This window comes from Malania oleifera, chromosome 6 (genome assembly GCF_029873635.1).
Source record: "Malania oleifera isolate guangnan ecotype guangnan chromosome 6, ASM2987363v1, whole genome shotgun sequence".
Lineage (NCBI taxonomy): Eukaryota > Viridiplantae > Streptophyta > Magnoliopsida > Santalales > Ximeniaceae > Malania > Malania oleifera.
The window spans coordinates 32,793,172-32,811,345 of NC_080422.1; the positions used below are offsets into that span (position 1 = coordinate 32,793,172).

General features: G+C 33.0%; 1 protein-coding gene across 1 annotated transcript; it reads left to right on the forward strand.

Moving 5' to 3' along the window:
• The first annotated feature begins 5,889 nt into the window (after positions 1-5,889).
• On the forward strand, positions 5,890-14,550 carry LOC131158550 (uncharacterized). The gene is made up of 9 exons (XM_058113420.1): positions 5,890-6,078; positions 6,223-6,467; positions 6,546-6,585; positions 6,745-6,828; positions 6,933-7,045; positions 10,193-10,628; positions 11,668-11,713; positions 13,439-13,667; positions 13,761-14,550. The coding sequence occupies exons 1-9, from the start codon at positions 5,890-5,892 to the stop codon at positions 14,548-14,550; spliced, it is 2,172 nt and encodes a 723-aa protein (XP_057969403.1).
• Positions 14,551-18,174: the final 3,624 nt, after the last annotated feature.

Here is an 18,174-nt window from a genome sequence, read left to right on the forward strand (position 1 = left end):
TGGAGACATGAATTTTGGGGGAACTCGAGGTGAGTGGCCTATCTCCCCTGGTATCCTATTAAGTATTAAGTCAGCACCCTGAGAAGCGCTTAAAGGTAGGCTCTTGACATCCTTAAGGGGTGTCCTAGGCTTTAGTGTGGGATTAAGAGTTCCATAGATGATCCATTTGGGAATGAGATCATGTTGTACTCTTAATCTAGAGGTTTGGGTGTTCGCCCTTCTTGGTCGTCAACTATACTATTGGGTAGTGTCATCCAAGATCCCAATTATGCTATGGGAATGAGAGTTGCTCTTAGTGCTAGTGGAATGTGAGTTATTTATTTTACTATTTTCGTTCAAGTTTCTTTATGATGACCTTAGTTTGATCAAGTATTGTTGAGCTACGAGACTTGACTACTGGTTAGACACTTGAGTATTTCCTTGGATAAGGATGAGTATGACCGGGTTGAACTTGGTGTAATCTTGTCGCTACACGAGTATGACTCCTTAATACTTTAGGAGGATATTTGGTAAGGGGGATTCCTTTTAGCGATTGTGATCTCCAGGTCCGTGATAGTAGCTCAGCAACTTGGTAATAAAATCTCATCAAAAGGAGCTTCAATAGTGGTCCGCATTAGATTGTGATCTCCAGGTCCGTGATAGTAGCTCAGCAACTTGGTAATAAAATCTCATCAAAAGGAGCTTCAATAGTGGTCCTCTAATGCGTTAATCAATTCATGACCTTAAGGATCGATCTTTTGAGCATTGCAAAGCTTAGATTATATTATGTCCCTTTTAATTTTTATTTTTTCCTCTTTTAGGTATCCTTCTTTAATTTAGTGGTATTAGAAAATATGCCTTTGCTTGAATGTGGGAAGTGATCAATGCTCTTTTTGGGCATTTTTTTTACTATGACATATCAATGGTGTCTAGTTAGCATTTTCCTACTTCATGGAATATTAAGTAACGTGGCTAGTCTATCTATTGTGCTACTTAACCAATTTAACATTTTGGATGTGTCTTTAGTCTAATTGAACATGTTATTTAAAAAATAATAATAAAGTGTTTTAATGTAAAAAATTATGTTATTTTAAGCATGTCGAAAGTGTGTGTGTGTGTCTATATATATATATATATATATATATATATTGTCAAATATTTAAATCATTTAATGTTTTGTTATTTCTAGTAGCAACTTAAGATAAATTTAATAGATCTTATATTATTCAAATTTTATATTTTTATTTTAGTACAAGATTCTTTATTTGGCATATAATTCTTTAATCAATTGATTAAGTTACACATTTAAAATATTATAAAATTTTTAATTTATTTTTAGAGAGTGTATTTTAAACCTATGCACAAGCTTTCTAATACGTGATATTTATTAGGTTAACAGTCTAATCACATTAGATTTTAAACAACTAATTATAATTTTTTTTTTGTGATTTATAATTATAAATTATAAATTTAAGCCATACTTGTTCGAATAAAATCACCATGAGTATTTAATTTATTTTTCTTTCTCAAAAATCGTAAAAAATCATTCTTACTATTCTTTTTTAAAATTCATTTAAGAACTAATTAAGAGCATGTTTAGCTGTAAAAAATAGTTTTCATATTTCATATTTTTTTTCTTAAAATTAAGAATTACAAAAAAAAATCTTATTTTTAGTTATATAAAATTCATATAAAACATTAAAAAATAATAAAAAGTTATGGCATTGACCACACTGTTCATTAGCGGACAAAATAATTTTATTTTTCAAATAATTAAAAAAATGCACCTTTTTCCGGTTTTTCTAAATTTGTATAGAACAATTTGAAATTTTTTTTAATTTGTGATATCTTACATAGTTTTTGAAAAATTTAAAAACAATTTATGGTCTTGTAAGTATTTGAAAATCTAATACTAAATTTTTGCAACTAAACAAATTTTTTACTTTTTAATATTTTTTATACAAATCTCGAAAAATAAAAAAATAATTTGACATTTTTATTTTTAATTTTTGAAAAAAAAATAGAAATATAAAAATAAAAATAATTCTATAAGACCCTGAATCTATTTTTATGCCCGTTGGAACCAACCTACTTCCTTAAAAATAGAGTCCAATTTGATTTCCTCTCATCAATTTATAGCTGAACACATAGGCCTTTGGACATTTCGGCCCAAACAAATGAAAAGCTGAAAGAACATCATACTTCCAAACAAATTAGGAATAGACAACTTTGTCTTGGGATGAAATCGTCCAACACAAATCATTCATTAAGCATTATTGCATTTTCCCTCATAGGCATTTTCCCCCCATGTGACTAATACTCCTCCATCAAGATAGATATCAATGAAAATTTATTTAATTAACTTGACAAAAAATGAAAAGTGTTTGATGAATTAGAAAATATTTAGAATCCCAACTCACTTGTAGATCCTTCTGTTCCGTAAGAACGAAACAGGTGATTTTATTCTGATGCACGGTTGAAGACAGGATTTTTGGATTTTTATAGGACATTCATACCGATAGGGCTTGCGAGGTTTATGCTAAAGGTATGGAATCAGTAGTGCGTCTAGGACTTGAAGTTAGGTGTAGACCACGTGTTTGTGCCATAAACGAGACAACTCATGTTAAAATTTTTCTTATTTATTCAGACTTAGATGCTATACTGTTCATAAAAATCATGTTGGTCTAAGCCTATTACATATATATTATTAATGTTTTTTCAGTTGAGTGGGGCCTATAGCGCACACTCAAATGAACATAAACTCACTCTTGTATCAAGTAGAAATCATAATATAGAAGTAGAAAAATAAGTCAATGCCTAATGGATGACTTGTGACTCACTCGTTCAAATTTAATATATATTGACCTATTTATAATCATATCAACACAAACCCAAGCTATTTATTTAACAGGTTAAATTGGTTTGATCGAATACCCAACTGGTTACTGTTTAACAATAGGTGCTTTCTATTAAAAAAATTCACATTTATTGAAATATTTAAAAAAAATTATATAATAAATAGTCAAAATAAGTGTTGTTTTTTTTATATTAAGTAGGTACTTGTTTACAACCCATTAACTAATTGGGTTTTGTGTTTTAATTTCTACTCATTTATAGATGGGTTAACTCAACCCGTTTAAGTCCCTCTTGTTAACGGTCCAACCCAAGTCCAACCTATTATTTTGTTGTGCAGACTGTAGGAGGGGGTTCGATCGCCTTGACTCAAAGGATGGTGACTTCGCTGAGATGGGTTTCTGTATGCAACATTCATTAAATGCATTGCAACTATACCTCTTTTTACTCCAAAAGGCTTATACGTGAATGGTCAGGTTTAATTCATAGTTTGTGTCTGAGCTTGGTATGGCTTTAGGTTTAGGTTTGAAATATGTTTACTCTGAGTTTGGGTGACCCTTTTTGGTTGCCAACATATTTGGAACAAAGTAAAGGAGAACCAAACCATTGGTTCCTTACTTAACATTTTAGTTTAAAAAATAGAGTCCTCCCCTCATTTTAGTTTTTGAAAAGGTAAAGTAAGAGAAACCTTTTAAAAGAGATTTTTGTATGGGAGTACAATTGTGAATAGGGAAGGTAAATCTTTAAACCCTTTTCAAAATAAGGTTCAAGTGGTTAGCACCCTAAAGCACCCATTTAGGGATTGATAACCGAACTTACCTTATGTGAATGTGTTTCTTTTTTCGAAGTTCATTTTTTATAGAAAAAGATTGAAAAATTAGGGAAAAACTAGGTTGCAGCATTTGTCGATCAATTGCTCAAAGAGAGCCAGTTGACCGCCTACATAGAATCGATTGACTGTCTGCTGCAAAAAAAAAGGTGTTAAAAAAAATATTTATTTTTATTTATTTATTGTGACTTTTATCATAGCGGTTGGATCATCTCTAAATCCAACGGTTGTGTGGTGTTATATATATGTTTGTAAGTTATGGAAAAATATAGGGATTGCTTGTCATTTTGTGCAAGGAGAGCTAGGGGGGGTTCTCTCTAGGAAGAACTTTTCTTCAATGGGTTGAAGGTGAAGGGGTGTACAAGGGATCTGGGATCGGGGAGAGACTGGTCAAATCTTGCACTGCCATCGTTTCATAGTAAATTTTTCTCCAGGTGCACGCTCTGTGGGCGTAGGCAACCTTGCAGAACCACGTAAAATCTCTCGTCTCCATTTTTCTGTGAATGTTCTTTGTGTGATTTATTTTGTTCATCGGAAGATTAAAATCGCTGCGCATCAACAAGTGGTATCAGAGCACGGTTTTAATTGAGTATAGATCTAATAGATCATATCAGATCGAAAGAAATTTTTTAGATCTAAAGTTTTTCCGTGGAAGTGCTCAAGATCAAAGTGGTTCATTTAGATTAGATTGAGGTACGCAAAGATTCAGATCAGGTGCTAAAAAATTATTCCGGAATTTTTCAATTGAAGGTGTGAAAAAAAAATATTTGGAAGAAGAAAAAAAAATATTCGGAAGAAGAAAAAAAAATTCGCGGATAAAGAACATGATGAATAGTGCCAGAATTGGGTGACTGACTCGGATTTAGAATTGGGTCGAAGCGTGAGTCGAGGCGCGGATCCTCCTCGTGGAGCGTTGACATCACGCTGACGCATGCGTCATTGCTGATGTCATCTTGACAAGTGCTGCTCTTAGAGGAGAGAAGAAAAAAAATTCTTTTTTTAATGGCGAGTACTTCGATGGCCAAGTTCAAGGAGGAGCCCTTTAATGGGAAAAATAATTTTAGTCTGTGGTAAAGCACTGTGAAGGATGTGTTGGTCCAAAAGGGACTGATTAAGGCACTATATGGGAAAGACAAGAAGCCAAAGACTAGGTTAGATGATTAGTGGGAGGAGCTGGAAATGAAAGCGGTAAGTACCATTTGCTTAAGTTTAGCCCCAGAAATTAAATGCAGTGTGTTGAATGAAACATCACCAACTAAGCTTTGGAAAAAAATTGGAGAATATTTATATCTCCAAGTCCCTAGTTAATAGACTGTATTTGAAGAAATAGTTGTATCAGTTAAGGATGACTAAGGACACAGAAGTCAGAGACCACCTCAATTATTTCAATAAGATAATCACGAAGTTGCTGAGTATTGAGGTAAAAATTGAGGAGGAAGATAAAACATTGATTCTGTTATATTCGCTTCCGAGCTCACTTGATACTTTGAAAACCATACTACTGCTAGGTAAGGAGACTCTTACAATTGATGAAGTGACTACTGCCATTATGGAGAGTGAGAATTTTTACAAACCAAATCATCCAGGAGATGAAGAAGGGTTGGTAGCTAAGGGTGAGTCTAGCTAACAGCGGGGCAAGAGTTCTAGTAGGGGTAATTGGGATTGAGGGAAATCTCGATCCAAGTCCAGGGGTAAGAGCAGGAACTGGAGGAGTGGTTCTTTTTATTGTGGGAAAGAAGGATATATGAAGAAGGACTGTATAAGAAGAAAAAGAGATTTAGAGGAAAAGAACAGGAAGAAGACTCAGCAGGCTACTATAGTGGAGAGCAGTTCATCAATTTTTGATGGGGATCTTTTGGCTGTTACTACAGCTTCTAGTTACTTAGCCGATACCTAACTTTGGATTCGGCATGCTCATATCATATGTGTCCATACAGGGTCTGGTTTGACTCCTATGAACCAATCTCTAGAGGAACGGTGTTGATGGGTAATGATGTTTCCTGTGATATTCTTGGTACTGGAATGATTTTAATCAGGTTGTTTGATGGTGTGGTTAGAACCATTAGGGATGTGAGGCATGTTCCAGATCTAAAAAAGAATCTGATTTCCTTGGGCTCTTTGGATAGTCCTTTTCAGCTAGGGATGGTGTGCTGAAAGTGGTTAAAGGTTCACTGGTAGTAATGAAGGGTCATCTGAGGAACAATTTGTACACTTTTGTGGGTAGCACAATGACAAGTGGAGCTGCATCTAGTACTTCTTTAGATACAGATACAGATGATACTACTCTGCGGCATATGAGATTGGGTCATATGAGTGAGTGTGGTTTGTTGGAGTTGCATAGGCAGAACTTACTGGGAGGTAATTCTTATTGTAAGCTTAAGTTCTGTAAATACTACTTGTTTGGTAAACAATGTAAGGTGAGTTTCAAAACAAGAAAGCATACAAGCAAGGAGGTGTCGGAGTACATTTATTTAGATGTATAGGGTCCAATACAGGTACAGTCTCACAGTGGTGCTGTATATTTTATCTTATTTATTGATGAATTTTCCAAGAAATTTTAGGTGTATTTTCTAAAGTACGGGAGTGAGGTATTCAGTCAGTTCAGGGAATGGAAAGCTCAGGTAGAGAAGCAAATAGGGAAACAAGTGAAGTTTCTGAGATCTGACAATGGATTGGAGTACAAAAATAGCCAGTTCATTTACTTCTGTAAGGAAGAGGGGATCACTAGGCACTATATAGTTTCATATGGGCCACAGCAAAACGGGGTAGCTGAAAGGATGAATAGAACATTACTAGAGAGGGCAAGGTGTATGAGGATTCAGGCTAATCTGCCTAAGTCATTCTAAGTAGAAGCAGTGAGTGTGGTATAGTACCTGGTAAACAGGTCTCCTTCTGCAGCTAGTAACGCAAAGGTTCCTGAGGAGGTATGGATAGGTAAGCTAGTAGATTACTCTGTGTTGAGAATATCTAGTTGTCCATCGTATGTGCATGTGCAGGAACAACACAGATCAAAGTTGGACTCTAAGTCCAAACTGTGTGTATTTCTTGGTTTCTAAGAAGGAGTGAAGGGATATCGGTTATAGGATCCTATAGCACAGAAGGTGGTCATTAGTAGGGATGTGGTCTTCGAAGAGGAAGTCATGTTGAAGGAGAATGCTGATAAGAAGGTGGAGTCTAATTAGCGGGAGTACCTATTCAGGTGGAGCTGGACAATATTCAGAATTCAGGTATGGGTAATACTCAGACTATTGCTGTTGATTCTGTTGCACAGGATATAGTGAGACAGGCTACAATTCCTCAAGAAATTCCTCAGATGGGTGATAGACATGAGCCTATAGGGCTAGCTACCGGCAAAGAAAGGGGGAATGTTAAGCCTCCGGTCAGGTATGAGTTTGAAGACTTAGTTGCATTTGCTCTGATTACTAGTAGTGGAGATCCTTCTGATTTTTAGGAAGCAGTTCATAGTTCTCAATGAGATAGTTGGCTTGGAGCCATGGTTGAGGAGATGGAGTCTCTTCATAAGAATGGCACTTGGGTGTTGGTTCATAAGCCCAATGATAGGAACCTGATTGGTTGTAAGTGAGTTTTCAGAAAGAAAGAACCTACTTCAGAATCAGAATGGATAAAATATAAGGTTAGGTTAGTAACAAAAGGATACAAATAGGAAGAAGGTATACATTATAATGAAATCTTTTCTCCTACTGTTGAGCATGCTTATATTAGATCCTTGTTAGCATTGGTTGCCATGCATGATTTAGATCTGGAATAGATGGATGTAAAGACAGCTTTCCTTCATGGTGAGTTGGAGGAAGATATCTTTATGGAGCAACCGAAGGGGTTTGTGGAACAAGGTAAAGAGCACTTGGTATGTAAGTTGAATAGGTCTCTTTATGATTTAAAGCAATCCCCTAGGCAATGGTATAAGAGGTTTGATTCTTATATGTTGAGGATTGGGTATGTTAGAAGCGGTTATGACAGTTGTGTTTACTTCATATTGCTTAATAGTGGTGTATATGTGATCCTTATGCTATATGTGGATACAAGTTGATTGCCTTTAACAGTATTGATGGGTTGAATGTGTTGAAAGCCAGGTTACAGGATGAGTTTGAGATGAAGGATCTTGGTGCAGCTAAAAAGATCCTCGGCGTGGAAATCAGGAGGGACGGATAACAGAAGAAGTTGTGGTTGTCACAGGGTAAGTATATTGAGAAGGTGTTGGAAATGTTTAACATGGATAAGGTTAAACTAGTAAGTACACCTCTAGCTGCTCATTTTCAGTTGTTTGCTAAACTTGACACTATGATGGCACCAAGTGATAGCTTGGTTAAGCCAATGTCCTACACACAAATTTTTTGGTTAAGTCCTACAAGTGTATGGTGATTGAAACAATTATTCACAAGGTAATAAGATTTATAGGAGCAATACCTCCCAACCTTTTTTCCTATTCAAAGACAAAGGAACACACTTAATATGTGTTGGAACACACTTAACTCATCCACCTCCATGCTCTATGCCATCCACATGTTAAATTGTTGCACAGTTGACACCCCTAATTGTTTAGGGTCCATATTTGACAACCCCAACTGCCTAGGTTGTGTTGGACGTAACTAATAATTTGCCACAAGGCTAAAAGAAGTAATGCTTATAAGTAAATGACTAAAAACATGTCTACTATAAACCTATGAATTTACCCACTAACCAAGCATGTCTGCCAACCATATAAGGATAAACTGCTAAGTAACAGTCCATGTAGCGACCCAAAAATTTTCATATATAAAATTCTTTGATACCACCAGAAATAAATATTTTCATATAGCGGAAGATCTCCAATACACATTACCAGAATACTAATTATCTCAATATAACAATATCATTTCCAATATCACAATTAACACCCCTAAAATTGTAAATATATCAAAAACATAATTTAATAAAGATATATTCTAAATACAACCTTCTATCCCTCCCACACTTCCATTGCGCTACTTTGACTACTACCATACTCCACAGGGCATCTGAAAAATGATATATAATGATGGGGTGAGACGCCTCTCAGTAAGACGAAATACATTATTATCAGTGTGTGGCAAATGAGTTCTATTGTGACAATTATTTATATATGTCTCTTATATTACTCCTAAATATACTCAACATTAGTATAATCAATATGATGCAGTTAGATAAGTCTACTAACGTAAGTTTTACAATATATTACACACAAGGTAAAACAATTTATAATAAATCTACCAACGTAAGGTTTACGACATATCACAGATAATTAAATTTACACTTCTATAGCACTTCTATATGCCACACAGGCCTTCTCCTTCGATTTATATGTCACACGAGCCTTCAACATCAGTATAGACTTCACACAGAATTTCTATACTGAGCATCACCACTTCAATTTATACCCCACACATGCTTTCGATATTAGTATAAACTTCACACGAAGATTCTATACTGAGCATCACCACTTCAATTTATACGCCACACAGGCCTTCGACATCAGTACAGACTTCACTTAGAGTTTCTATACTGAGCATCACCACTTCATATATATACGCCACACAGGCTTTCGACATCAGTATAGACTTCACATAAAGTTTCTATACTGAGCATCACCACTTCATATTTCTCAATCAAATGTAAAATCTAACTTACCAAAAAACAGAATTAAACTATCACATTCACATATCCACATAAAACCTGCTATTTCATGATTAATGGAATTAAACTATCATATCCCCATATCCATATCAAACCTATCATTTTATAATTTCACAATAATTCTGTTATATCCATAAACTAATATTGCGTCACATACTCACAATAACATACCATAACAATTTCAACAAATTCATATAAAATTATTTGTTAATTAATCTCATGCCACATGGTTATACGTTAAAATTTTCATTTAAATAATCCAACGGGAAAAAAGCACGTATTACTAAAATTTGTTCCGATTATTTTTCAAAAATTCAATTTAATTTAAATATGCAATTTTTCCTAAAATGGAGGCACACGAACCACCCTCCTGGTTATTTCCAAATATGTATAACACTTAAAAACGACCATTTCATACGCCCAAATCATACAAAAATTCAAATATGGCGTATTCGTATAATATACTGTTGGAGTATAGCATCTCATATTGACAACTTGGAATTAAAATCCAAGGAAGAAAAACTCAAGGCAAAGCAAGAAGATAAAGAAGACTCAAGCAATATTTTAACTGATAACTGATTTAGTTAAGATATAGTTAGTTATGCTCTTCAGATGTATTATATAAGTGATAATTCTGTTTTGTATTAAGCATGATTTTCTCTCTAAAGTTAGTATCAATTTTTCTTTGTTGTCTCGGCTGTATTCTCTCAATTATATCTGCTACTTATTCAATACAAAGAAAGATAATTCAGTTCTTCTTCTTCTCTTCTTTCATATTGTTGAAATTCCTCACATGGTCAGAGCATAATGTTCTGATTTTCTGATTCCTGCTTCCGCATACATTTTTTGTTTTTCTCTCAGCTCTAAAATTTCCTTTACAAAAATGTCTGATACAAATCCCATTGCTTCTTCTAATTCTTCTCATCTATCAGATGATCTTCTTGTAAATCCTTCAAATGACTCTTCAAGCCCATACTTTCTTCATCTTAGTGATAATCCAGGGTCCTTGCTGGTTTCTGAGATCTTTGCAGGAGACAATTATATTGCCTGGAGCCGATCGATCACCATTGCTCTTACAGTCAAGAACAAGGTAGCTTTTGTTGATGGCTCAAGCTCTGTTCCTACTACTAACAATCGTGTTCTTCATACTGCTTGGCTTCGTGCAAATAATTTGGTGCTTTCTTGGCTCACGAATTCAATTTCTAAAGATATAAGAAATAGCTTGCTATTTGTTACCTCTGCTATTGATCTATGGAATGAACTAAAAGCAAGATATCTGCGTAGTGATGGCCCAAGAGTCTTTCATCTTGAAAAGGCTCTCAGTTGTATAAATTAGGGCTCATCTTCAGTTACTGAATGTTTCAGTGTTTTCAAAACTCTTTGGGATGAGTATATCAGTTATAGACCATTTCCAACTTGTACGTGTGGCAAGATGGCCTCTTGTACTTGTGATTTGTTCAACTTCTTGATCCTTCGACAACAATCATATTATGTTTTGAAGTTTCTTGTAGGCTTGAATGATTCTTTTGCCTCAATAAGAAGTCAATTGTTACTTACCATTCCATTGCCTAGCATGGCCAAGGTATTTTCTTTATTACTTCAAGAAGAAAGTCAATGACAACTAACAAATTTTTCAGCTACTGAAACACATGCTTTGTTAGCCAAGCCATATAATCAATCTACTCAACATAATCAGTTCAAGTTTTCAAAAGACAAGTCCAAGAAATCTTCATTGCATTGTACTCATTGTGGCTACAATGGTTATACAATTGATAAATGTTTTCAATTACCTGGTTATCCTCCTGGTTGGGTTGGACCTAAAGGAAAAAGAAATATTTCTTCTACACATGCCACTACAATTGAAGATATCTCCAATCAACGGAGTAATGATGCTTCAAGGATAAGTTTAACTGCTGAAGAATTCAATAAACTTTTAGCTCTTGCAAATTCAGGTTCATCTACTCAAACCACAACATCAGTAAATTTAGCGACTACATCCAATTTTTTCTGGTAACTTTTCCACTTACTGTAATTCGGCCTCCATCAAGTTTAATTTTGAACTTTCTTGGATCTTAGATACTAGAGCAACAGATCATATGATTTGTTCACCTCAATTTTATTGTTCTCCTCCTAAATTAGTTTCAATTTCTATTAATCTCTTTAATGGACAAACTGTTCCAGCACTATATACTGGAACTGTAAATCTTTCTAACACTATTTTTTTGCATAATGTCCTGTGTGTCCCTAGTTTTTCATTCAACCTTTTGTCTGTTTCTTAACTAACCAGAGATTCTAATCTTTGTATATCCTTTTTTGGTTCTTATTGTCTTTTACAGGACCACTCAATGAAGAAGATGATTGGGATTGCATTTGAGAAACAAGGTCCTTATCATTTTTTCTCAAGCTTCATCAAAACCAAAATCCTGCCAGCATTCTTTGCAAATTACTTCTTTGTATACTACACCATCTTTTGCATCAGCTACTACAAAAATTCAATCAAATATTAGGCATTACAGATTAGGCCATACTTCAAATTCTAGAATTCCTTTTCTTCAAAAAATAGATAATTCAATTGTTTTTTATTGTACAAATGTTTGTGAGATTTGTCCTCTTGCAAAACAAAAAAGCTTTCTTTTCTTGTTTCTCAACATAATTCTAATAACAAATTTTATTTGATTCATTGTGATGTATGGGGTCCATTTGCTACTGCTTCATATTTTGGTTTTAAATTTTTTTTAACCATTGTAGATGATTTCACAAGATGTACATGGGTTTTATTTACTTAAAAACAAATCTGACATATCATCTTTGCTCCCATATTTTTGTAAAATGGTCTTGACTCAGTTCAATACTTCTATCAAAACAATTAGAACAGACAATGGTTCATAATTTATACTAACCAACTTCTATAGAACATTTGGCATCATACATCAAAGAAGTTGTATAGAAACTCTACAACAAAATGGAGTTGTTGAAAGAAAACATCAACACTTACTAAACACAGCTAGAGCATTGATGTTTCAAGCAAATTTACTTTTAATTTTTTGGAGTGATTGTATATTAACTGCTGCACATATAATAAATAGAATTCCAACTCCTCTTCTCCAAAACAAAACACCTTTTGAAATGTTATGTCATAAACCTCCAAACCTTTCTCATCTAAATACTCTTGGTTGTTTATGCTTTGCATCCACAATGTACATCACAGACAAAAATTTGATCTAAGAGCAACTAAATGTATATTCTTAGGTTATCCTCCCAATGTCAAACAATATAAACTCATGGACTTACACACAAATAAAATCATTATTTCCAGAAATGTTGTATTTCATGAAACTACCTTCCCTTTCAAAATTCTTCCATTTAATTATGAAATTTCAAATTTTTTGTTTCCTCCATCAGATTTTCAACATGATTCTATTAATTCCATCACTTATGTTCCACATACCACATCATTTCCTTCTCCTGTTTTAGATTCTTCTCACATTGACAAAGATCATTTTGATTCAGCAGCATCTGGTTCACTTAATAACACCTCATTATCTCCTTTTGCATCTACCAACAACCACTTTGAATCAGCAGTTTCTATTTCTCATGATTCTCATATCAGAAAATCATCCAGAATCAAACACCCACCTAAATTCTTGTAGGATTATTATTGTGGTAATGTCTCATTGTTTCCTTATGCAAACACTTCATCTCCTTCCATTGATTGCCTCTCCAACAAAGGTATTCTTTATCCTATTTCATCTTTTCTTTCTATTAATAGACTTTCATCATCTCATACAAATTTCTTAGATTCAATTTCTATCACCAAAGAACTAGATACATATAAACAAGCTGCCAAATTACCTGAATGGCAAGATGCTATGAGAAATGAATTACATGCTTTAGAGTTAAACAAAACTTGGGCACTTGTTACTCTTCCTCAACACAAACAACTAATTGGTTGAAAATGGTTCTTTCGAGTAAAATACAAGGCTGATGGAACCATTGAAAGACATAAAGCAAAGTTGGTAGCTAAAGGTTATACTCAACAAGAAGGGTTAGATTTTTTTGATACCTTTTCTCCAGTAGCAAAAATTACTTCAATTCTTTTATTGTTAGCTGTTGCTGCTGCCAAGTGTTGGCACATTCATCAATTAGATGTAAACAATGCTTTTTTACACGGTGATCTACATGAAGAAGTTTACATGGAAGTTCCTCCTGGTTTAGATGTTCACCAGCCCAATTTAGTTTGTAAATTACTCAAGAGCATCTATGGATTGAAGCAGGCCTCTCGGCAATGGTTTGCAAAACTTTCTCAAGCACTTCTTGATTATGGTTTCACTCAAGGGTAGTCTGATTGCTCCCTTTTCATTAAGAAGACATCTAATTCTTTCATAGCTTTACTCATATATGTCGATGATGTTCTCTTAGTTGGTGACAGCTTAATTGAAATCCAACAACTCAAGTCTTTTCTACGTAATAAATTTACAATTAAAGACTTGGAACAGTTGAGGTATTTTCTGGGATTGGAGGTAGCCAGATCCAAGTCTGGAATTTCTATTTGTCAACGAAAGTATGCTTTAGACATACTTCAAGATACTGGTTTTTTAGGTTCCAAGCCAGCAGCTTTTTCGATGGAATCACATATCAAACTTAGTGCCTATGATTCTAATCTCTATGAAGATATCTCAAGTTACAGAAGATTAATTGGCAGACTTTTATATATAATAATTACTAGACCTGATCTTACTTATGTTGTTCAAGTTCTTAGTCAGTTTCTTGCTCAACCAGCAATCTCTCATCATAAAGCTACCATCCGAGTACTTCGATACCTAAAAGCAACACTGGGCCAAGGATTATTTTTCCCCTCATCTTCAGATTTGCAGTTGAAGGCTTTTTTTGATAATGATTGGGCAGGTTGTTTGGATACCAGGAGAAGTGTCACTAGTTTTGCTATTTTTCTTGGAGTTTCATTGATCTCTTGGAAATCAAAGAAGCATACTACTATTAGTAGATCATTTGCTGAAGCAGAATATAAAGCCCTTGTAGCCACAACATGTGAAGTGCAATGGTTACTCTTTACCCTTCAAGATCTTAATATTGATCATCCTCAACTATCATTGTTATATACTGACAGCAAATCAGCTTTGTCCATTGCTACCAACCCGGTACAACATGAGAGGACTAAACATATACAAATTGATTGTCATCTTATTCGGGAAAAATTATAGCAGCATGTTAAAAAATTTTTTTATATTCCCTCACGATTATAGTTGGCAGACATCTTTACCAAGCCTCTCGGTTCATTGCCTTTTCATTATAATTTGCACAAGATGAACATTATTAACATTCATGCTCATCTTGAGGGGGGGGGGGGTGTTGGAGTATAGCATCTCATATTGACAACTTGGAGTTAAAATCCAAGGAAGAAAAACTCAAGGCAAAGCAAGAAGATAAAGAAGACTCAAGCAATATTTTAACTGATAACTGATTTAGTTAAGATATAGTTAGTTATTCTCTTCAGATGTATTATATAAGTGATAATTCTGTTTTGTATTAAGCATGATTTTCTCTCTGAAGTTAGTATCAATTTTTCTCTGTTGTCTCAGCTGTATTCTCTCAATTGTATCTGCTGCTTATTCAATACAAAGAAAGATAATTTAGTTCTTCTTCTTCTTCTTCTCTTCTTTCTGATTGTTGAAATTCTTCACATATACTCAAATTTAATTGGTTCAAAATCTTTAAAAAACTGACATAATGTATTCCCCTTACTTGCTTACTGGGAACGTGCCTGCAAGTATCCTAAATTGATGCCTGCGACGTTCGCACAAATCCTTGTATTCACATACCTAAGTTTAATCAGGTCAACCTCAAAATTATAATTACCTAACATTCCTAAGCTTACATGCTCCCATTAACTAGTTAATTTCTAAAAAAAAAAAAACACGGGTATGATCCACTTCCCATATTTAAATTTAATTTCTAACATATTTAAAAAAAAAAACACCAATATGATCAAATCCCCGCTGTTTAATCTAATTCCAAAATATCCCCCAAAATATAATTTAATCAAATCCTTGTAGTTTAACTTAATTCCAAAATATTCCCAGAAATCTAACTTAATCAAATTCTTGCAGTTTAACTTAATTCCAAAATATTTTCAGAAATCTAACTTAATCATCCCTGCAGTTTAACTTAATTTCAAAATATTCCCAAAAATCTAATTTAATCAAATACTACTATTTAATAAATAAATCATAATTTTCATACTCAGAAAATTACTCAGAAATTCATATACAATATTCCAATAATTATATACCATGATTTTATCGGGTGAATTTCTAAAATAATTAATATAATTTATTCTCCTTATCACAAGAGTGGTGCCTACGACGTCCAAATGACGAATTTACTTCGGTTAAAATATTGGTGGTCAAATTTGGAACCCAAGCGATTTTTTTGTTTTTCGATCGATGCATGTTGACCGAGGAAATTAAGGAGAGAGAGAGAGAATTTGAGGAGAGAGAGAGTAAATTGACATGTTTCAAAATCTTAAAATGAAACTTTCCTGAATGTTTAGGAAAGGTAAAGCATGTATATTTATATTATATTAATATTATATATATATATCTTATTATATTACGTATTTAATTAATTTGGTTTAATAATATTTAATTAATAATAATAATTAATTATTATTATCATTATTATTATTATTTTACACTTTCATGCATACAATTTTTTGGATGTTACAGTCTTGTTTGATCAACATGTCAACATTGAAAGCAATTGACATTGACACTATTTACCCCCACAAGTCAACAAATTTGTCTAGTATGGTTTCCTTCTTAACCATGACTTGTTCTACATCCCAACAACAACAAATGTGACTTAAACACTTGATGTAACCAAGTTAACCATCTAGCCATGTTAATTGAAACTAGCCACCATAAGCAGTCTTGTCAAGGACCATACCCCCAACCATGTACATCACTGACCATGTTAACTAGGCAACCTCACATCTATGTGCTCCCCATTTAACAATATAGATTAACCAAACAACAAGCATCAAGACAACCTATGACAAACCAACTTAAGTTGTTGCCTTTGGCACATGGTTTGCCCATGTCATGTGCCCTCTCAATGTCAACCTACTCAAAAAGTTTGCCACTTGTAGCTTATTAGCTTCAAACTTAACTTGTAGCTCATTAGCTTCAAACCTTTGGATTAGGATTTGTAAGCTATGAGACTTGACATTTGAATCTTTCCTTAATATTCTAACCTTTTGGTCCAAGATTGACAAAATGCCACTTAAGGAGATTCATTAGATAAAATTTCAAATTTAACTTTTGAAAAAAATTGTATACAGGATTTCCAACAGTATCATAAGAAGACCAAACCCTCCTAATAGTTTCCATGAATTCAGAATATTTAGTCTATCAATTTAGAAATTTAAAAGGGAATTTTCTCCATTGCTTAAGGGAAGAATGACCAAACTGTAAAATACTGAGAAAGTAATCTGAAATATCTTGAGGAAGAAATTCATCGAGAAGATCAAGCAAAGAAACTAGACCACTAACCCATAATCCTATCTAGTTTTCTTGCCAAAAAGTTCACTTCTCTCTTGAGTGGCCAAATAAAATATTTTGAAAACTACAAAAGCCCTAATGTAAATTGCAGTAGGATGAGTTGAACTCTCATAAACATCAGGAACATCTAGGGAGACCTAGAAATTATCATTGAAATCTACCTATAACTATATCAAAACGTCCTCATAATTATGTTAATTTTATCCCTACTCATTATTATCTCAAAAGACCCTTGTAACTATTCATAACTATCCCAAAAGACAGTTATAATTTTCTAAAAAATTCTTATAATAAACATAAAATTACAAAATAAACTTTTTAAACTTTTAGTTATTTTTTTTAAATATTTTTATTTTTTAAAAAAAGAGCCATGGAAAATGCATAAAATCATTGCTAATCTTTTATTAATAGGATTAGATGCATGGCATAAGGAGTCCAAAAACAAGGGATATTGTGCATAGAGATATTAATATTAATGAGCACTTATAAATCATAGGCAGACTATAAAAAAATTTTGATCCATACCACCTTAATTCTATCCTAGAGTGTTTCCTCCTATAATTGTGCAAGAAAATTTATGTAGAGGTAACTCTAGTCAAATTTTTTATTTTAGGGTCTGTTTAGTATCGTTATTGTTTTTTGTTTTCTCTTTTTGTTTTTGCATAGTGAAGAAATAAATCATAAAAATGTGTTTGTTTATATTGTCAATTTTTTGTTTCCATTGTCGGATTTCTATTGTTTATAAAAAAAAAAAAATTCAAAAACCAAATTTTATGGTTTTCAACTATTTTAAAAACTTGTAGTCAGAAATTTTTATATTTAGAAATAGTTCTTTTGGATTAAATCCTTCATTTTGTATAATTTTAAGTTAAAATAAAAATAAAATGATCATATGAATTTAAATAGAATTGAAATAAAAATATACATAAATTTCAAAAAATAATAGTAAATCTAATTACAAAATATTTTTACTATTTTTCAATTGTCATGTACAATAAAATTTTTGTTGTGAAACAAATTTTGAAGTATAATAATTAAGTAAAATAATTATAATAAAAGTTTTTGACTATAACACTTTTTTAATGTGCATTATTTTGTAATTTTTTATGTTAATCATATATTTATAATATTATTTAATTTAATGAAAAAGCATTTTTAATTAAAATTTTAATTTACTTTAATTTCACTAATATTAAATAAACAGATTGTTGGCTTCTAATTTATAGCTTTTATTTTTTATTTTTTATTTTTATAATTTTCGGCATT

Excerpts from the sequence above, each read along its gene's own strand:
- LOC131158550 (XM_058113420.1), top strand. The coding sequence starts at position 5,890 with ATGACAAGTGGAGCTGCATCTAGTACTTCTTTAGATACAGATACAGAT. Across the intron at positions 6,586-6,744 it reads ACGCAAAGGTTCCTGAGGAG|GATCCTATAGCACAGAAGGT; the intron begins GTATGGATAGGT and ends TATCGGTTATAG. Across the intron at positions 13,668-13,760 it reads GATTATGGTTTCACTCAAGG|CTTAATTGAAATCCAACAAC; the intron begins GTAGTCTGATTG and ends AGTTGGTGACAG.